Here is a 23,009-nt window from a genome sequence, read left to right as displayed (position 1 = left end):
AAAGTGATTTTCATGCTTTCATGAACTACTTCACAAAATAGTTTCTCATCAAACTAGTCTGTCGCATTTCTTCAATTTCACGTGAAAAAATGTTATATTTCAGTAATTAATGTGTAATTACTTATTGTCACCAGATAATGTAGAGGCCAGAGGTATAAATGAATTCAAAAAGTATCAGAGGAATTAATGGGTGATATGCTCATGGTGAGGGCTGAGAGTGCCTAATGGGGGAAGGATCTTCCTCTTTTTGTCCTTAAGCACCAGCTATGGCCAATGGAGAAAATACCGGTCTAGATTGATTTGTATGTCTGCTCCGGTGCTCTGACCGTTGTTCAGGCCTTTAAGGTAGAAAGAAGGCAGTGGCCTGTACACGAGAACCGGATCTTTGTGCAGAGTACTGCCACAAATTATATCTGGGATTCTTTGTTGTTCTTTGAAGAGGATTCTGACTGGCAAGTCAATGAAGAGCAAAGATTAAATCTTTCCAGCTCTTTACTCCAGAAAATTATGTGTTTACGAGTACATACCTGGACTGTGCTGTAGTCTAACAGAATAGATAGTATAGTGATATAAACACGTACTTCGACTCATGGTTTGCACAGTAAAAGGCAGTCTTTTACAGGGGGTAAATTGTGAGGTTAAGGTGGGGATTAGCTCTGAAAAGTTACATGCTGTAGCCAGTTGCCCTGCCAAAAAAAAATAAATCTATAAATTGCAGTGAATAGTTTATAATAGTTTGTGTTTGTACGGTATCTTGATTTGAGTTTTGGAAAAACTGCAAAGTATATCTCTTTGACTACAGGTTGAACTCAGTTGCTAAACTCGTTGCATCCTCAGGCAGTAACTGAAAACCAGACAGAACTTCTACTGAGTAAGTACAGCCCCAAGTGTGGGCTGTGTGATGTGCAGGCAGAGCTGCACCAATGCCGGTGTAAGGGACTGGCAGTCTCTGTTGCTTGTTCATGCCTGCAAACTGTCTGCTTTTCCGTGCTGGCACAGAGCTTTGTGGGACTGTGTGTTGAAGTGGATTGGGGCTTCTTTCCAGTAACACCTCCCCCACCCCTTTTTTTAATGTTAAGATCTCTTTATATTTTTCTTGGTGTGTATATGCTACAATTGATCCTGTTCCCTAAGTTGAGTTTGAGCCCCACAAACAGTTGCATGCATGTAGAGTGTTGTGTGTTAAGTGCTTGGAATAAGCAGTGGCGCAAGACTGCCTAAATTTTATGTTGCTGTGGAAGACATGTTTCATCAATAAGTTCTTCCTTAAAGATTCTTATGGCTTTTTATGTCTCTTTAACTTTTAGATTACTTGGAATTACATATCAATGGGATTTGGTAATGAAAATATTTTAGAGCAATAGAGAGGTGGATGTTTAAGGTGAAAATATGTGATGACTATTCAGGTGTTGTATGGTACTTCAGCACACAGGTATGCCTGAGGAAAAAAAAATGCTTCTTGTGTGTTCTTCCACAGTAAAATGAAAACCAAAAATACATGCTTGTAATGCATACAAATTGCAAGTTAAATTCTTTGTTGACATTTTAGTGTTATATCCTAGCTGTATTTGCTCTGGTGCCATATGGAACTTCTGTAGGAAAACAGCAGCGACGTTTTAATAACTTTTTTTTATTTTTAAAATAAATGGCATAATCTGTTTTCACTAGAGTGCTGCTGTCCTTGCCAGTGAAAGAAACGCTGCACAAGAGGTGCGAAATAGTATTGAAAATCAAGTCAAAGAGCTGACTGGGGAAAATGAACAGTTGAAGAGAACAGTCGATGACTTAGAGAGTAAAATTGAAGAGTTGCACAAGCAAATTGATAATATGAAAGGAGGAGAAAATTCAATGAAGGAAAAAATAGAGCGATATGAGGTAAGTTAAGAAAACAAGCCCCATAAATAAACTTTCAGTTTGCAAGTTAATATATTGTAGAACAAAAACTAACAAAGAGGAGGATGGGCAATGTCATTGGGAAGGCTAAGCAAAATTAGCAGGTTGTCAAGAAGTGGCATGCAGTTCGTTGACATATGTAGGAAAGATTTTCCCCAGTGAAAACCAGCGTAAAAGCAAGTCACAGCTTTGAACTAGGGAGCTCAGTGCTAGGCCAGAGTTTATAGCTCAAGTTTCCTTGTCAGATTAAAAAGCCTTGTCACTATTTCCAGATGTATCAAATTGTACCATTGCAGGAAGAGAAGCAATGTTTAGAAGAAGCTTTGAAACATGCTGAAAAGGAGACAAAAGAATTGGTAGTGTTAAGAACGTCTTTGGAAAGCCAACTAGAAGATATGCAGGTAAGAACAAGAGTAATTTGGAATATTTAAATTTTAAATTTCCTATCTGTTTACCTGAGTCACCATTGCTTTCTGCAGAGGAGCATCTCATTCCTCTTGAAGTAAACTTTGTTTTAAAGTCCCAACCTTACTGCAATGTTCAAATGTTTCCTGAAAGCATAGCATCATCTAATTAAAACGGGTTTCTTGCTAATATTTTTTTTTACTTCCATGGATCTAGCAAAATTTAAGAGAGTTGAATCTCAAAATAAGCTGCCTCAAGTTTTATAAATCTGTTTTATTTTGAATGATCGTTCAAGACTAGTTGTGCGTAGGTATTTACATGTAACAGAATAAAAAGCTATACTTGGATATAAATAAAAATATTGGTAGTAGACTAACATCAGGAAATTGGCTTCTCTTTTTATTTTTTACAAACCTGTCTTATTCGCAAATGGAACTTATTTGCATGGAACTGGTATATTATCACAAAACCAGAGAAATTTAATGCATATCACTAGGACTTGCAGTCTCTTAAACTGTGTGAGACCTTCTTTCCATCTTGCTCCGTAGTCTACTCAGTGTCCAGGAAAGGATATGCTTTCTCCCAGATTTGCCCAGAAATTAATCATCTGCAGAATGCACCTACTTCAGAGCAGTGGAGAAGGGATGTTGGCAATATTGTATATGAGTAAAGATGGAAAGATTCAGATGGAATGAAAATTTAGATCTGTTTAGTAAGGAGATTCATGTATATAAATCTTAAAACTCTTCTCATTGACATCATACTCTATATCTGAAAAAGTTACACACCTTTTACATGTACTAAAGAAGCATCTGTTTCAGTAGTGTCAGATAGTGCTTCTAGAAGCAAAGTTTTTAAGGGATTCTATAAAAGAAGTCAGAAGTGAGGCGTATGTACATTGCTAGTAACCCTTTTTTAATTCAACAGACGTTTTCCTCTGTTGTCCTCAGAAGAAATTCTGCATTACTGTTCTGCAAATCTGAAAAATGAGACTTTTTTCTAAGTGCATTATAAACCAAGGGAAGACTGTATTAGCCATCATGTTCTCATGGTTCAGTTAATTATGGTAAAAAAAACCCAAGAGAGTACTACAATATCTTTAAAATGGAAAGCGCTTCTAGAATATAAGGTTTTAACAGTCTGGATAAAGAAGTTTTGTTTCTACAAAATGATGGTTTTAAGCTGATGTTCCCGGTAACTACAAGAGTGTTTCATCTTAGGCTTTTGGTTGTTTTTTTAAATAGGTTTTATTTTTTTTCTTCTTTTCTTTTAAAATCTGTTAATCTGTTTTACTTCACCGATTCTCCAAATTTGCTTGTATGTGCTCCTGGTAGCCTGCACAGTCACAATAGATGGCCCATTGCTCATCGGTGGCTTGCGGTTAGCACTGTTCTCCAAGAACTCCCTTCTAGCACAGTCTGGCTTGACCTCCTTGCACAACGTGAATCAAGGCACCGTATGCATCTCCTGCAGCCTGAGTAGCTCTCGGTCAAGATACTTGAAAACTGTGTTCTGTCTCTTCTGTTTACACACCCTTCAGGGCATCATGCCGAGTAATGCTGCCTCCAGGCTGGGTCTCCAAATTAAAGAAATCTAGGAAAGGTGACAGATAGAAGAGTCTGGCCTGTCATGTTATTCACAACTTGTGTCTAATTTCTGGCACAGCAAATTCAGTCCTCTTTCCGATTCTACGCTCTTACTGTCCACTCGGTATGAGCACTGAGGACTTCAGGATGTAATCAGCGAGCCCTTTGGTTCAGAACAATTTAGCCTTTCTGCCTTCGGATTTTTGCTTGTTTTAATGAACAATATTGTGCAGTAGGCACCTTTTACAACTTAGACAACACACTTTGGGGCAGTAATAATGCTTATCACAGTGGAAATTTAATTCCTGACTGGCCCATCTTGCTTTTTACATGATACAGATTACTTTTAATGGTGGACTAGCATGAGACAGATAGACTATGACAATATGAATAGAATTGTAGCAGTTGTTGTAAATACAGCCAAATCTATTCCTCCGCTGTCTCAAATTTCTACTCAAAGAAGTTAAATTCATAATTTCTTTAGTGGTCATTTCACTGTTTGAAGAATAAGTTACTATATGGCATAGTTACAAGCTAAATAATACAGATCATAATATGGACACCTATTAAGTAGATTGGAGAACAAAATTATGTGGAATGGTGGAGTAAGAAAACCACTATTTCCAGCCAAGTAGAAGTCATCGAGCCCAGAGAACAATTAGTTGTTGCACCACCATTTTCTTTGGAAAAGTGTATGCGCACCAACTGATTGTGCATTAAAAACTTGTTGATTTGGTAAGAAATAACACAAATGTAAGGGGATTTTTTTTTAGTCTTGTGCTTTATACGTGTGCAAAAAAGTGTTTACTCTCTCTAGTTACTAATAAATGTAGCCTACCAGAAGGGGAGACTGGAAAGTGATAGGATCTTTACTGGATCCAGGAGATGTTTAGTCCCAAGATTTCAGAAGCTTTTAGAACTAAAGTGCTAAAGTAGTACTTTTCAAGGTTCTTAAAATCATTTGGTGTCACCTAAACCAATTAGAGTTAGGCTTTGCAAAATGGTATCTGTTAGCTCCCAGCACAGGGTTATGTACACACTTCTTCGGCATCCGCTGCAGCTACTGTTTGTATCCGAGTTGTCAGTTTATACAGGAACTTAAGAGATACAACAAATCTAAAGAGGTCTCTAACTTCTGACATTTGATGATGTTCTTCTGTAACAGCACGATTATTTTTGAGATTCTGCTCTATATTGTCCACAGAAATATTACTGTGTTTTTACATTTAAAGTTTTTTTGAGTGTAATAAAGTTAGCATTGTAGGTATTAGATATTCAGTGAAACTGTATTTCCAATATTAAAGTGTAAAACAATGTTTTAGAGTGTTTTTATGATTTATGGTGATCATAACTATTAAAATTTTTGTGATCGAACACTTAAATTTTTCATAATCTGGTTTTAATCAGTTTAATGGTGCCTCTCAGACTTCATAAAAACAAACGCTTTCCCTAGGCTTGCAGTGTCTATTTAGAGTAGAACATTAAGGTTATTGTGGAGGGAGAAGAAGTGCAGATGAAAGATAACCTGCTTTTCTTGCATTGGAATGAACTGGCGACAGTCAAGTATCCTGCTGATGGATGATATTTAGAAGTTGAGGAGTGGTAGCTTCTTAAACATCCTGAATGTGAATAGAGAGCATAAAAGCGAGCATATAGGAAAAGTGAAACCTGAAACGGATATTGAACCTTGTGCAGGAGGTAGCATTTGCTGATGTGTGCGGCTGCAGAGGAAGGTATATTTTGCCACATAACAGAATCATGAAAAGGGTCTACATTTGGTTATACAAGTATTGCAACAGTGGTTTAGGAATTTACAGGAAGTGTAAAGCACTGCACCACAAAAATGGTGTTAGTCCTGTACTGGCTAGCAAACTGCAACTCCATAAAATTTTTTTTGAAAAGTTTGTCTTTATATTTATCCTAATGTTACACCAGCTGGCTCTGTTACTGCAACATAGAGCATGTTATATAACATTCCTTTGAAGTGTAAGAAAAGAAGGTCTACATTTCATTGCATACTTCTTTTATTCCACTGCAGGGAAACATCCATAGCATTTTGCAGGAAAGGCAACAGTTAACTCAGCAGTTACAAGATGAAACTTGCCAGAAGGAGCAGTTAAAGCAGATGAACAATGAAATCGAAAATGAAAGATGGCAACTGAGCAAGACTGTTGAGAAGTTACGGGAGGAGGTATGAGTCTACTCCAAAGAGGCTGTAGGAATCTGAATATCTAACAGAGAGAAGCAAGTAACATGCAAAAAGATAAAGAATTAAATTTTTTTAAGTGTTAAAAAAAAAAGAAGGAAAAAAAAGAGCAAAGGTTCATATTAGTCTCTTTAACCTAGAGACTATCAATAAGAACTTTCAGGGCTGGAACAGTGCTTGGAGCACTGCTGTCTCAAAATCCTGCTGTAAAACAATTCCGTATTGTATGTGCTTGTTTCCCAGATGTCTGAAATGGTTGAAGTCTCAAAAACATCAACCCTGGAACTTCAAAACCAGCTTGATGAATACAAGGAGAAAAATCGCAGAGAACTTGCGGATGTACAGAGACAATTAAAAGAGAAAAACCTTGAGGTAGAAAAATCACGCCTGACAGCTATGAGAATGCAAGATGAGGTAATGACTCCTAAGTTCAGTGACAAATTCAGCTCAAATTGTTTTGAAGACAATGAATGTTTGTTGTCATGCTTTTCTGTACTTCATCACGAGAGACTCGGCAAGCTTTTGAGTTTCATTCTTCATGATGATAATCAGTGTTTTACTTCCACCAGGGAAATGGGCTTTCCTGTTCATGACAGACTGCAGTGTTTGACAAATGCCTGTATGTTAAGTGATATGACAAGGATTCCATTGATGATCTGCTCTGTTTTAATGCCTGGTACTGGAGGAATTGAGAATGTGGAAATATTCTTAATAAGAATAAATAAAAGCCCAGCTATTATTTAGAAAAGAAACGAACAAATGAAACAAAAAACCAAACAAACCACAAAAAACACCAACAAAAAACCCCACCAAACCCAAATTCTGGCTCTAAAGGAGTTGACGTATGTTCTCTTCCTTTGTATGAGTGAAGTTGCAGATTTAAATGATGTCATCTGTGCAACCAAGAACCAACCACAGTCTTGAAGTGTGTGCCTCTTAGCATGTAAATTTTTCCATAAAGGCAATCCAGTCTTCACATACTTGCTTTGCAGTTGTAAAAACTGTGAGAATACACTGGTCACAGATGTTTTTTATGTGTGGAATATTTTAATAGTTTGATTGCTCTAGTTCAGACCTTCTCTTACATTCCCCTCTCCCCTTAACAAACTTGTTTTACATTCAATTTAAAAGAACAGCAACAGAAGAAAGTATAGTTCCTATATATTATTCTGTCTCCCTTCTGTATTTATTCGATTCAGGAATGGAGAGCCTTTGCAAAGGAGTGACAACACACAATGAAATGTGAAGGATAAAACTGGGATATTGAGAATATGGCTCTTAAGTTGAATAAATGAAAACAGTATAAGTAAAAGATGTGTATTTGTGTGTAAATATTTATACACACCATGTTTACAGTTACTATGAAAAATACTTCTGGTGTTGTGTGTTACAACTACAAAACAATACAAAGAAGAAAATTCAAAACAAAATAAACCTTCATTATTTGACAAAAAAAGTAATCCAAACAGTATATAAAGCACAAAATGCTACTGTCTGTGGAATGCATCTCCATGAGGCAATATTTAAAATCCTTAGGGCTTTAAAAATGTTTGGCAGCTGACTCCAAAAGAGGAAACAAAATCTGAAGATACAGGATAAGCTGGTTAAACAGCAGACTTCCTAGTGAAACTAAATATTAAGGACAATTGAAGGTCTTTATTATCTCTTCCTCTTTTGTGTTTAACATGAAGTACAAATAGATTGTCCTTCCATTTAATGTCAAAGAGTCTGTTACCTGTCACAATCCTCTTGGGTAGGTATCATGGTACACAAAACCTTTTTGAGAGTCTTACCAAAAGCTGAGGATTGCAGTGATTGTGGCAACACAAGCATCATCTTCTTGTTCCAGCAGAAAAGTTATGACGCGTTCTTACAAGGCAGTGTGGGAATTCATCATTGTGGAATCTCTTCTAAGTTCTCCGCTTATATGTAGAAGATGCCAATTTTGAAAGTTATCAGTCCTATATCATTCTGTCTGAAATGTTAAACGCATATGAAATGCTGTCAGTAAATTTATCTCTGCACTTGGCTAGCTCTTCACCAAGTCATGCACATGTCCAACATTTTGTTGTCAGGACTTAGCAATAGTCCTGTAGCAAACTCTGAAGAGTCACTAGTATATTATTTTGCTTCATCACTAAAATAAGCGTTTGGCTAAACAGAGGAAGAGTATGGAAGACTGTATACTGAAAAGAATAACCCGTGTCTTATATACATGTCACATGTTACAAGTATAGCTAATCATTGGTAAAATGCTGTCATTGAATAGCCTTAGACATATGAACCACATAATTATTTGAAAGCTAAAATAATGGTATTCTGAAAAGGAAAGGAGTAGTATTGCAAAAGTTGCAAAGCTATAAACATTTAGAAATTTGTAAAAATTCTGGCTTACTTTCACTGCGTAAAAATAAAAAAATAAATAACCCACTATGTATAATTGTTACTATAAAACCTGTAGTGTGAGGCATCGCTTTGGACCTGATATTTAATCCAAGTCTATTTTCCTGGTGCCATCTTGTGGGTAAAACAAAAATTTCTGTGAAAAGCATATAACGATGCAATTCCTGTCATGCTTCCAGATCTGTGTTGTTTGTGGTCAGCCCCCTTTCCTGGCATCACTTATTTATAGGAAGTACAATACAAAGTGTGTTGTCATAATCTTGTTTCAGATACGTCTTATGGAAGAAAACTTGAGGGACCACCAGAGAGCTCAGGACGAGGCAATAACAAAAACACAATTGCTAGAACAGACTGTGAAAGGCTTGGAGTATGAACTAGAAGCCAAAAACCATTTAAAAGATGATCGGGCAAGACAAATAAAACTAATGGAGGTAAAAGACATATTTAAGGGTTGGTATCTTATTGAAACTAATTAAAATAATTTTGGTGTTTCACATGGATTCTGCTTGGGAAGAAACAAAATAACTCTGTTGTTGAAAATCCCTGTAGTACTGCTGCAGGAGTTATTCTGATATATTCTAAAGGTGATTTGTTGGCATATCTATTGTAGCATGCTGTGTTCTAAATTGCAATTATTCTTTCATCCTTTTAATTAACTTTCCTTTTAATTAATTTTCTCTAATTGGGCGAAATTGTATTATTTTTGTTTGTAGGCCCATCACTCAGAACTTCAAAAATACTTAGAAGTGTAAGTTCTGTTTAGCATTTAATATAAATTCATTTCAGGAGCCTAAATAACATCATTATTCTAACTTTGTTGTTACAGGGTTAGCTTTGTAACTCTTCAGTTCAACTAAGCTGTCACTTAACTTTCATAAACACTTTAATATTGTATTCATATGAGAAGAGATTTGTCTTCCAAATGTATAGTGTAACATTCTAAAAACAGTCTCCATAAATATTTCAGAATTTCTCTTACTTTCTTGAAATTTGTGAGGATGATTAAAAAAGGAAATAAAACTTACATTTTACTTTTGTCATGAGTTCACTTTAAAGGCTTATCTGCCTGCTGTCTCTTTTTTTTTGATTTTTTTATGTGTTTTCAGAGGCATTTCACTTTTCAGACAGTTTGAGTTCCTGAAATTTAAAGAAGAATGCCCTGGTAGCAATCGGACGAGAATGAGAAAGTAGTTTGTTGAAATTACTTTTCTTTGTTCCACTTAGGACAAGTTATCTCACCTGGAACTTGAGCTTGATGAAGAAAAGACCAATTCAGATTTGTTGTCTGAGAGGATTGGTAGATGCAGAGAACAGGTACTTGAACAAGTTTTCCAACTGTTGTATAATGAGAAAAAAATGTTACTAGGATCACAAACATTATTTGTTAACTAAATAATGATTTATGTACTATACTTAAGCAGAGCATATAAATCCAAAAAAAACCCAGCGTTCACAAACATGGTTAAATATGCTCCTCAGTGTCATCACTGGCCAATTTTTTCCTGTTTGTCTAACTGCAAAACTGTTGCAGTTTGCATATAAAGACTGAAGACCAGTATCACCCTCTGATTCTCTTTGATGCAGTGAGCTTCATCAGGTAATCATTGATGTGTGTAGAGATGATGCCATCTTAGGCTTAGTTTTAGGTGATGAGGCTATCGGAGAAAGCTTGTTGTAGGAAGTATCCTTAGATTGAAAGATCACCATTTTTTAACCTTACTGAAAAGTAGGCCAGCATAATAGACTCTGGATTTCAAAGGAGGAGGAGCTTAGGAAACTGGGGAATTAATTAGTGAAGTCAGCTGAACTGAAGATGCTGGCCAGATGCAACAGAGAATAACCTTTATTTTCAGTATAAGTGTAAAAACTGATGAAGGTCTATCAAAGGTTAGACAGTTGGAAAGAGTTTTTCACATAAAAACATCAGTCGTCAGTTCCAGAAGTGTTACATGAGTAGATAGCCCAGAAAGAGGGGAAGAAGGATTTATTAACAACATTGTATCTCACAGGGCAGAAAATTTAAAGGTAAATGAGATCTGCCAAGCAAAGTGAGATCTATCAGAGTAATTAAGACAAGTAATAAAACAGTTCTTGACCGTATAAGTAGAAGAAGGAAGTTACGGAAACTGTATGATGAGATATCAAACAAGATAAAAAGTAATCCAGGTATGCCTCCTCAGATAAATGAGTATTTTGCCTCTGTTTTCAGTAAGGCATTCATTTCCGTGAATGTGCAGGTGGGGGAAAGTGGAGTGGATTAACAAGTCTAAGAGAATTAGGAATTCGTTGTTCTAAGGAAAGAGGCCTTAATATTATTGAAGATTTCTGAAAGAACTGACATGTGAGATTATAGGTTCAGTAACAAGGTTTATAATAAAAGAGAAAAGTAGAGAATACAGCCTGATGACTGAAAAAATAACCAGAGTGTCCATGGTCAAGTTGTCAGTATTATGCAAGTTTTTGAGTAGTCCACCGAAAGGACTATGAAGATGTGGCCGTCTTGGAATATCACGGCCTTTGCCTTAGTTCTGCATCCTGAAGGCTGTGAAACCGATGCATAACTCATTACAGCATGAATACTACTGTAGTTTTACGTGAAGTACTAGACCTCATTAGTAATTTCCCACAAGTCCAGGAGACATTTTGCATTGAGGTACAACCTGCAATGGTCTGTTCTGTTTTTTTTTCTCTTTCTTTCTCCAGAAAAAAAAGTAAAAATTGCTGACATTCTTATGAATAGCTTCAGTTTCAGAGGGAGAACAGAAAGTAAGATCTTAGTTTCTAAGTCTTTTGAATGAAGTTAAATATTCCACTGAGACAGCTAGAGGGTTTTCAGGTGAGTTAGAGGTCAGCTTGCTTTCATGCATCCTTGAAACACAAGGCACCATTGCTTCTATGTTGGGACTCGGGTTAGGGAGATTCTGTTTGATTGCAATACAGTCTTTTTACTATTATTCTGTTGATACTGTACAGACTGAGTCAGTGGTTGAAATAGAATGTAAAGGACCATAGTAATGTGGGGTCACGCTGCTGTTAAATTGGGAAGCCTTTAATACTAGAGTCCGTGCCTATGTGTAAGCCTAGGATGAAAGAACCTTAGTAATAGCTGCGCTAGTGGGTGTGGTAGGAAGTTAATTTACTAACTGAATGGAAACCTCAAATACATACTGGTGACCAAAATGTTGCATAATGGGTAAAAGGCGTGTTTATTTTGAGGTCTGGAGTTTCTCATTTCGCACATGAATTACAAAGGTTGCTTTGTTTTGATTTTATGCCAGAATGACTAAGTAGTCAAATTACTAAAAAGCATTTCAGGGTCTGCTAAGCATTTATAATGACATGATAAATTATAATGGATTTGTTTTGGTAATATCTCTATTTCTGTATTTTTTTTTAAATTATAAATCTATTTTAATATACTGATAGTGAAATATAATACTCAAATTTTTAGTAAAACCAAACTGAAACAACTGATTCTATGTCACATAAAGCTAAATGTTTGAATAAACATTGTCAGGGCTGATAGTTCACATTTCATTTACCATGAAAAGTTTTCCTTTTTTAATTGAAAGACCCTTTTAAATCTGGGAATGGCTACATGAACTACTGTTCTCAGCTTCCCTACCTCGTCCTCAAGAAGTACCACAAGAAAGTGGAAACAGTAAAGAAATTTGAGGGGAAAGGTGGATCATATCCTATTAGTTTTTAATTGGTAAGGTGTTACGAACTCTAGGAGGACCAAAATGATTAACAAACGCACACACTTAGAAAGCTAGAGCACTCACTTTTTCTTTGAGTCTAAAGCAAGCTGGCACAAGGCACATTTTGGTACATAATGTCTTTTTTCTACAAACAAGTGAAATAAATACCTTTTGCCATTTTGTTTTTACAAGTGTAGTTGAAAAATACTTACGATACCCTCATCAGTTCTTGTGTTCTGTGAAAATGCAAACATGAGTCTATTGACTTCAGAGTTTTTTCCAGTAAGTGTGAAAAATGGACTAGTTAGTTTCCATGACAACTTCAGAATAAATACAGAAGAATAAAATTGCATGGGCTGCATCATTTGCTACCTTTCAGAAAAGTGTTCCCAGTGGATAGCCATATACCTGCTATTTAGCTGGCACCAGCTGTGGGAAGCAAAGAAATGAAAATGTGGATATGAAGGCTGCTTTCCAATTGTGCAGGATCAAAGGAGTTTGTCTTTAGCTTGTTTATTTGTTGAACCTTGGGGTTTTTGATTGCATACTTGGAAATGGTGCATGTAGCTGTATATATACATGGATAGGCACGTATGTATTTTACTTTTCCCAACTTATGTATTAACAAGAAACATAGGCTGTGAACCTAGTGCAAACAATGGTGATAGCTTCTAAACTATTATTCAAAATCAAATTGCTTTCACTAATAATGAACTCAACAGCTGCTTCTAATACTAAAGCGGCACAAATTGCTGTTGTGTTGTAAAATCTAATACTACTGCATTTCTCAGTTCTTTGTTGTTAGCATTCTTCAAATCCAGCTGTGATAACTGTTGCCTTAAGCTGCAGGAATAATTTGTTGTTTTAACATAATTAGAATATATGAGATATAGAAAAGGTAGAATGTGAAACACGAATCTCCACATGGTACATACCCAGAGCTTATCTTAACTGCTGTGTAAAGAAGTGAGAAGCTTGAGCACATTTTGGCAGACAACTACTTTTTTTTCCTTTGTGCATGTTAAAGATGTGTTTTCTAATGAGAAGTGCAAGGAGATAAGTGCAAACCATTTCTACCTCCTCTAGCAAGAATGGTGCCCTGCTGCCCTTCTCTTTTTACAAGCTATTGTATGTATTTGCACGTGGCTTTCTGATCCTAATCAGATATAGTATTTTTTCTCTCTCCCACTGTTTTTCTGTGAGGTTGCTTTTACTATGAGGTATCCAACAACAATAGTAGTCATCTTGGAAGTATAATAATTATCCATTAAATAATTTCTTAATTGAGATCTTGGGAGGGTTGCACAAATTTGTCACAGCCTTTGCACACAGTACGAGCACAGTAGAACTCTAGAGCTGTCCATTAAGCAAGTTCCTACATAAAACAAAACCCCTTTCTTCGGTTAACAATTGCATTTTTAATTGGTCATTCATTTTGCCACAAATTTTGCTTTATTTTTTCTGAGTCTGTCCTCATGGCTTAAGCAATTACAGCAGAAAAAATTCTATGTAATCCCTTTCATTATAACTTTGTTTTATATATTTAATGATTAAATGCAAGTATTGTATCCATGACCTATTATAATTTTTTAATATATTTTAATATATTGAATAATATTTCAATATACATTATACATTAAAAAACATTATTATTAACAGACTTCTATGTGATGATGAGAGCTTTTAGGAGAGTACCCATCTGTTGAGGATAGAGCCATATGATAGCATTTGCAGTCCAGTAACTGTTATGACCTTAATTTTCAGGAACACCTTGTACCGTTCTACTGTACTGTGGCATAACGTATGCAACCACATGCATTGCTACCATTGTTTGTATTCATATATTCATTTCAAAGCTACAGAAACAGTGTAAATTACTTCTTTTAAACATGTCATTAACTGTAAATATATCTCCTAATATTATAATGGAGTAAAAAAAAAAATGGCCTGAGGTAAAATTTCATGTGCTGAACTTGTTTAACCTTCACATTCTTCACTTTGCTTTTGAATTCTTTTAAGTGAGAATTCCTAACGGCTTTTAAAAGACCTTTAGTGAGATAAATCAGTAACTTAAACCTGCTTAACTGTGGTGGTGTGTTTGTGCACGTTCATATCTAACTGTTGTATAGCAAGGAAAAATGCTGTGACCACTGAAATCTTTGTCAGTCTTTTTGCAGGTACATTAATTGGCATAGATGTTTACTGTGTTCCCTGGTGATACTCATCACAGAAAAAGCGTTGTGCAGGGAATAGCACAAACACTGTGGTGGCATTAGCTGTGGTTGCAAAGGCGTTTGTAAAGATTCGAGGGTGAATGAGAGGGAAGAAGTGTATTTGGGCACTACAGCCTTTCTCCTTTAGCCCCAAAGTTTCAGTAGCAGCTGTTAGGCAGACTGGAGTATCTCTTTGATGCTCAGAATTTGGGGTTTTGTTTCCAGCCCAGTAATGAGATGAAACTAACTCTGTATCCTCATCTTGATTCTGTATCGATCAGGTATCTTTTTAACATCTTATACATAGAGAGTATACTTTCCTTTTGGTTATTTAATATGTAACAGAACTATTTATAGAAACAGTAGCAAAAGTTGTGTTTTAACAAACCAAAAACACCCTCTCCCAAAATCCTGAAGTTGATGCTTTCCTCGTATGACAGGTATAAAATTGACTGAAGAGGGGAAACATGTTCATATCCAGTATGCATCAGACTTGAAAAAAAGCTTTTGCTAGTCTCATAGACATAGAAAGCTGTAACTGTCTGTGGAGTGTTTTAGTGAGTTCTAGGCACTTCTCTGCAGTTACCAGTTTGTATTTGATAAAGTGAAGCTTTAAAGTAGACTAGCCAGCAGTGTAAAGCTAAGGTGCTGTTTCAAATCTTCAGACTTAAGCATGGAGAAATCATCTGTTAAAGGTTTTTGAAGACTGATAATGATGTTCCAAAACTCAGTTCCCAGACACATGATATGTCTCTCATGCAACATTTTAGAGTTAGTTCTCTGCTACAGAATATATCTGTATATACTGAACATGGAGCCCTCAACACAGGAAAGATGTGATGGTGCTCTGAGCAGCCTGATCTAGTTAAAGATGTCCCTCCTCACTGCGGGGAGCTGGACTAGACAACCTATAAAGGTCCCTGCCAACCCAGTGCATTCTATGATTCTGTGAACATCAAGCGTACAGTGTGGCTGGAAAATGCATAGAATAAGCATTGGGATTGACATGAGCTTCTCAAGGTGGAAAATTTTGTTAAAGATTGTAGTTGTAAACTTCATCTGAAATCGTGTATGTGTCTTGAGTTTTAAGAAAGAGCAAATTTTTTTCTCATTGATTAGCTATATGTACTTCATATACATATGGGTGTATATACACACATATCATATAGATAAATGTAAGTTAAACATTAAAATTTATGTATTTTCTTTCTATAATAGATTGAACAAATGAGGACAGAGCTACTTCAGGAAAGAGCTATAAAGCAAGATTTGGAGTGTGACAAGATTTCATTGGAAAGACAGGTAATTACGGCTAGCATATCATCACACTAGCAAAATATCAGGCTGGGTATCTGCCTTCATTAAGAAATTTGAGTAAGCATTTAAGGAGTACGGTATTTGGTATCTGGCACTACACCACCATAGCTGCTGAAAGTATGTATTAGTAAGAATAGATTAAAAACCATTAGTATATTAATACCAATACTCAAAAGAAAATATGATAATCTTGAATTAATGTCTTCCCTTAGTATTTTTATCTCTCCGTACTCCCCATTTTAGTTTGTCACAGTTTATATATTTTATGTACTAAAGACTCATGTATACATCTGTTTATATAATAAGACATTTTTGTTGTAGTGAGTGCAGGCATCTCTCTACTACATGAATTCTCTCTACATTTGAGGATCAAAACATTAAAAATAAATAAGAAATGTGGCACTTGTTTCAGAACATCAATAGGGTATCAATATAAAAACTTCTTAAAAAGACTACACAATATCGAAGACACTGTTATCCAGTTTAGCTGTAAATCATTTGGCCGCTTTTAGAGGAGCTATTCTTCAAAGTCTTAAAAGTACTTCAAGAGCACTGTTGAAGGTAGAGATCATAATTTCCAGCGATTGTGAATTTAGTTGAGTATTTTACCCTGTAGGAGCAAACAAGTGAAAAAATTACATGCCCCTGAAAGAAAAGATACAGATTTGATAGAGCATGTGTTATCTAGAAAGGAATATCACTCATATTTCAACACCTGTGCTGGAAGATATATTAAAAATATTTTCTGGGGTTTTTGCAACATTTTATTCTGCAGCTCTGTAGTCTTTGACAGCAAGATTAATATCATAGCCACTTGCTGAGATCCAGGGGAAAGCTATCCTGGCAAGTCAAAGTATTATTGATAGTCTCAAGAACATAAAAAAGACTGTAATGGGAATGTAGAAAACATGTTTACGCTAGATGGGATTAATTCCACATGTGTTTGAGAAAAAAGAATGCCATCTACTGGTATATCCTCTGTACACCCTTATACTTTAGTTCTCTCTTTCCTATCATAGCTTTTTTTAGAGTTTGAGATCTGAAATGATGGTTTGAAGTTCTGTAACAAAGAGCTTTATTTCCCGTTCCTCATGTAATTCTTTTTTTAATGGCAACTTTATCATTAGGTCCCTACTGAAAACCTAAATTACCTGGCCTTATAAAAATTAAAGTATAAATCTGAGCAAAATGTCTGCTTCTAAAAATTATACAGCTTGCAAAGCTTTACAGAGTCTTTAAGTAGTAGGAGTAGCATTGGATAATTAAGAACACGGAGGGGAAGCCCACAGTAACAACTTTGACAAAATGAAGCAATATTGGATACAAGTAATTTATTTGTCTACTTGTTTTAGCCATAAACAGTGAGTTAAAGGGGAAGAATACAGAAATTGGCAAAAGCAGTGTGTGGAGAGTAAGACGGATCCTGTGCCATTTGAAAAAATTCGACAAATTAAAAAATGCTATCAGAAGTTCGAGGGTCTATTTAAGCCTAAAACTTTAACTCAAGCTTAACGCTAAATTCTTTTTAATAAAACACATCAATAGAAGATTTGTTTGTATGAAAGAGTGAAATCTCATTGCAGTAAAATCTCATTGTAGTAAACAGTAAAATCTCACTGACTCTCTTTTTCGGTAATTACAAATACGCCGATCACCTTCTGCTTGCCTGGAGAAATTTATTTTGTGTTGAGGCGGTATTTGTTGAGCATGTACATAATAATCAATTATGTTCCAACTATAGAACAAGGACTTGAAGAGCCGAATCCTTCACCTGGAGGGTTCTTACCGATCCAGTAAAGAGGGACTTGTTGCTCAAATGGAAGCAAGGATCACAGAGCTAGAAGAACGACTTGAAAATGAAGAGAGGTGAAACTGGTTATGTTAAGATCAAAACATGCATGTTTATGTTTCCTAATGTGGCCTTTTGCCAATAATAAGTCTCTAATACAATTAACTAGATTTTTTTTTCTCACAAACACCAAATCAAAATGGTTGCTGTTTCATACAAGTATTGTAAGTTTTGATTTTGACTGAAAACACAGTTGCCTTATAAATTGAAAACTGGGCACAGTGCAAACACGGTTCCATAGCATGTTGTTTTATCAATGTCTAGTACCAGTAACAGGCTTAGAAATACTAACTACAGTTTAACACTTCCATTTTCATGTTCACTTCATTATTTAATCTTTGAGGATTTTTCATTTTTTTTTCTAAATGTTGCTCTGGAGACAGAAGAAATTCTACTTAGTGGTTCATGCTTTTGAACAAATTTCCTAATATGTTGCATGGAATCAGCAAATCAAAGTAGTGGCGCTAGTGATTAATTAAGTCTTAGAAGATTGCTAGTGAATTATGTCAGCGTGATTGGAAGTATTTCAGTTCCTATTTTACAAGCCTGTCTTTTATTTGTTTTGTTTTTTTCTAGGGATAGAGCTAATTTCCAACTAAGTAACCGCAGACTTGAGAGGAAAGTGAAGGAGTTAATGTTGCAAGTAGATGATGAACATCTCTCTCTGACTGATCAAAAGGACCAGGTAGAGGGAAAGACTAATATGCAAATATCTGATATTAATCCTACCAGCATAAATCATCATATAGAAAACATATGAGAAGAATATAGGTAGTTTTGGTTTACTCTGCTGTTTACTCACTCCCACTTAGTGAGATTCGCAGTTCCCATTGTCACCATGTTCTTTTGTGTAGTACTAAATTGTTATTCATTTCTAAAGTGATGAAAAGGAAGCATTTATAGAAGCACTGCTATAAGTATTGTAAAATATAAAGCGTATAGACAGTATATTATCCTATAAATATATACAACATCATCCTATACACACATATACCAACAAATAATGTTTTCTGTTTGCTACCGCAAAATTTTGTTTAAAGAAAGAATCTATTTATTGTTAAATATAGGCTATAAATATTAAGCATATGTTGATATTCTAATGGCAGTGTGCTCTGCTGTTCCTGTGGTCATTGTTAATTCCTTGCTAGACGTGGTTTGCTTCAGTACATGAGTCAAATAGTTAATATACTGCCTGAAGAACAAACAGTATATTTCAAATTGCAGACATCTGTAAGGTAACAGTCTTTTAAAATCCTTTGGGGTTTTGAGACTTTAGAGTATCTGTCTGGTAAAGTTGCTTGACTTGGGCATACTAATAGCTCCAATCTTCCCTTATTGATAACTCACTCTTGCTATGACATAGTATTGCCTTACTCTCCCAGAAAGCTATTTTTGTTTGGTGCTGTTTTTTCTCTTTAAAAAATTGTATCCCATATTTTTTGTCATTGAATACTGACTTTTAAATATTTCTGAAGCATAGGATTACATTGTCACTAGAGTGGCAAAGTTGTGTCTTTATTCTCCCTCTCATAGATGCTGGATGAATAAAATCTCTTTACTAAAGTAGTCCTCTAATCAGCTGACGTGTAAATATTTCAGTTGAGCTTGCGTTTGAAAGCAATGAAGCGTCAAGTTGAAGAAGCTGAAGAAGAAATAGACAGACTGGAAAGTGCTAAAAAGAAACTCCAGAGAGAACTGGAAGAGCAACTAGACATGAATGAACAATTGCAAGGACAGCTTAATGCTGCAAAGAAGGAGTTAAGGTAGGATGACCTGTCAGACCTTACAATTATACATCACACCAGCACTCTCAAGACCGATGTCTTGCTCCTTCAGTCCATAAACTGAGGACTGCCTCTACCAAGCTTAAAGTTTGTCATAAGCAGACAGAGTGTAAGAAACAGAGCTGTGAAACTCTTCTGCATTTCCTTTCTGTGTGCTTAATGAAGTCCTTGAGGCAGGGAATAAAAATATGGAAAAAGATGGTGGGACTTGACACTCCTACTTGTAGCAATAAAGATTTCCTGCTAGTGACTGAGAGGTGCAGCTATCTCATGTTAGTTGTTGTGAGGCATCTTTGGACATTTCAGTGTGTGAAGTGTAGTTCTCGCCCCCCCGCTGTGACTTTAGTTAAGAGGTCCTTGAAAATACAACAGATCGATCGTCATTCTCTTGCATGTTGCTTTCTTGCAAGATGTAGTCTGTGATAAACTACCCCTACTGGAGAACAAGTTTCTTGGACATCCTTTAAAAATGTAAATCCCATGTATCGATGTTTTAAGCTTTTGCATAAGTGTTCAGCATGTAGATGTGCAGCTTTAATAGCAAAAATGTGTGTTTTTGTTTTAGTAGACTGAAGAAGTCGCCAAGTAAAATGTTGGCTGATTCTGATGATGATGACGATGATGATTTCAGCACGGATGGTGATAGTGTCTGTGAAGTATCTTCAGGAAATAACTTTTCAAAAGATGATGACACAAAAATCTAAAGTATTGAATCTGTGATTCCTTGAAAGTACTGGAAGAATTACATAAATTATCAAGAAACTGGATATCGTAGACGCCAGATGACATAAAGGGATTTAGAGTTGGGAATATAATGTTTCCATCCATACTGTGCCATTTTCTTATTTAGATTGCCACTCTTTATTACAGAAAACAGGGTTGCATTATAAAACAGCTATAAAATATGGAGATATAGATATATATCTGTATCTATATATATAACTGCTATTGAAAATACAGGGGTAATGTTTCACATGGGAAATGTGATTTAGCTGAAATTCTGTTTAAGTAAAAAGCCATTTGGAAGTAATTCAAAATTAGTTTGTAGTTATTAAAAGCTTTTCCCTAAAATTAAATAAACCACAGAAGATTATTTAATAATTGTAAGTAGGGGGAAATTATGTATAAAATGTAAATATTTTAAATGTGATGTTTTTATTGACTACTTTAGTACTATTTTGTAAAGTTTCAAATATTATATAAATCAGTTTCATATGTAAAGTACTTACATTTATACTGAATGTTATATTTGGCTTTTAAATAAGAAGAAAACAAATGAAAATTAGTACATTTTGTGTGTTACAGAGCAGTTTCACAGTTCCTGAGCCGGGAAGTACATTCCCATTTTAAAACAAGTCTAAGTTCTAATGTATATGTTCTGCATATTAGAGATCAATTGTGAATCCTGCCTGTTGACTTTAAAAGGACCGCCACATCTGCATGATGAGTGAGGCTCGCCTACAGCTTTCTTGTAAACTCTGTTTGGGAAGCTTTCAGAATGAGGTCAGTTGGCATCTTTCATTTCCTGAAGTGGTTCCATACTGCCACAGGCGGAACGGTATAGGCCTGCTGATTTGAGGGCATCGGGGCAGGCTTAGCTTAAAGTCTCCTAGGAGTCCCACTAGTTCCTACAAAATTACTTGTGGTCTTTTAAATCCGTTCATTAATTGATCCCAAAATTTTGTGCACCTGGCAAGAAATTGCACCAAGGAAACGAAAAGCATGTAAACTGTTTTTTCTTTCTAAGCTGTTCTTAAGCATCTATTTGTGATATATTGCAGCATATGATCATATGTGCAGATATATCTTAGTACCTCGGTTTACAGAAGTATCTGCATGTTAGGTGATACATCTGTTAAACAAACTTTGCAGGAAAATAATAATAAGAAAAAAGCATTGCAGGTTTTAATTTAAAAGCATTTTCCATTTTATTGCTAAAAATACTTCTTTACCACTTATATTACCCCAGACTGGTTTTGCTCCTTTGCAAATAGGGAATTCTAAGAAAAGGGCACTACTGAATAATATTGTTAGTAAACCATAGCTAAGTCTTGTCTGATAATGAGAATTTGTCCCTAGTTACAGGTGGTGAACACTCCTTTGTGGACCAAGTGATAATATAATGTAATTGTAAAAAATACTTTAAACTGATGTTGGTGGGAGCTTCCGCTACTCCCACATCTACTGAAGAGACATCTACTGAGGAGAACAAGTGAGGCTAATAGACTTGGTTAAGGCAAAAGTCCTGACAATGGCAGTACCCGTTTTCATGTGATATGAAATGGAACTCCTGCCTGCAGGATGAAAAATATGTTAGTGCATAGCAGATTACAGACTCTTTTGCCATGTAATTCCCTTGAACTTGGTTTTGATGGTTTGGGATATATGGGAAATAACATGAATGGCATAGTTGTAGTGCTTTATCTCTGAATCTTGTATGGCTTGTCAAGTAACGTATATAATTTTTTTGCAGTACTAGCTTTACTATTTTGACAACATAGAAACAGCCTTTCCTCCAAGAAGATTGCACTATACTGTACTGATGACAATCATATAACCTGCTGCGATTTATTTTTTCTTGTTTCATTTGCATGTTTATATAGGCTTAAGTTTATAAACAACTGGTTCCAATCTCCAGGATTCTGTCCTAATGTTCATATTATTTCAAACCACTGGAAGAAAACCACTTAATATTGCATCTACCTCCAGTTATACTAAACTGTAAAAGAAAAATTCACTTACAATAAAGAGTCAGTCAGCTCTTTCAGTTCTGCTTTGTATGTGCGCATAGCTTGATATGACAACTGAATTTCATATAGAAGATGCTTGTGTTTGTAACAAAATAATTATCTGGGAAATACCAGTGCTGTAAAGAACTTTCTGCATTTTCTTATTTCAAGACAGCTAGTTTCTGTGTAACTTGTAAAGCAGATGGCAGGCATGATATCTAGAATTCACCCATAAAAGGAAACAAAGGGGAGAATATGTGAAGAGACATGGTTGTGAGACATTCAGTCACTACGAATTTTTGCAAACATTAGTTTCTGGTGTATTACAGAGACATGGCTTGAATTCTGAGCTGTTGAGACCTGCATTTTTCTTCAGTGATACCATAATATCTCATAAATACACTCAAGCCAAATCACTTTTGGTATAAGCCTAACCTGATGACCTGTATAGTGGATGCTTCTCTCTCAGTATAAGTAATCTATGACGAACAATGGACTTTTTGTCCTCTCTGGGATTAATGGCCTTTCATATCCTGCTGAGATTTTGACCATTCTCATGTGGTGAGAGCTTTTATATAAAAACAACATTTCTTCCCATTAAAGCTCTATTCGCCTAAATATACATCTTCAAACTGCTGTGTAAGATTAGCATTGCTGCGTTCAATTCCTGACAACTTGTGCCGTAAGAGGACCTGTGTGGTCATTTATAATTCCCGGGTTTGAGAATCAAATCCAGACCGGTCAGCCTCACCTCCATCCCTGGAAACGTGATGGAACAACTTATCCTTGGTGCTGTCTCTAGGCATGTCAAGGGTAAGAGGGTCATTAGGACCAGTCAACATGGCTTTGCCAAGGGGAAGTCATGTTTGACCGACCCAGTAGCCTTTTATGAGTATGTAAGCAGGTGGATAGATGATGGCAGT

General features: G+C 35.8%; 1 protein-coding gene across 1 annotated transcript; it reads left to right on the top strand.

The window, feature by feature from the left end:
• Positions 1-1,668: 1,668 nt before the first annotated feature.
• LOC104275031 (cingulin-like protein 1) lies at positions 1,669-20,249 on the top strand (the record flags this gene model as incomplete). Its single annotated transcript, XM_009870870.1, has 11 exons — positions 1,669-1,875; positions 2,190-2,294; positions 5,923-6,075; positions 6,334-6,504; positions 8,763-8,924; positions 9,718-9,807; positions 15,626-15,709; positions 17,466-17,590; positions 18,150-18,258; positions 19,173-19,336; positions 19,923-20,249. Coding segments are annotated over 11 exons (1,509 nt in total), but the record flags the coding sequence as incomplete, so codon positions are not given.
• Positions 20,250-23,009: the final 2,760 nt, after the last annotated feature.

The sequence above is a fragment of the Apaloderma vittatum genome, unplaced genomic scaffold, assembly GCF_000703405.1.
Source record: "Apaloderma vittatum isolate BGI_N311 unplaced genomic scaffold, ASM70340v1 scaffold20980, whole genome shotgun sequence".
NCBI classification, from domain to species: Eukaryota; Metazoa; Chordata; class Aves; order Trogoniformes; family Trogonidae; genus Apaloderma; species Apaloderma vittatum.
The sequence above is the reverse complement of the archived record's forward strand: the minus strand, read 5'-3'. Positions and strand labels throughout refer to the sequence as shown.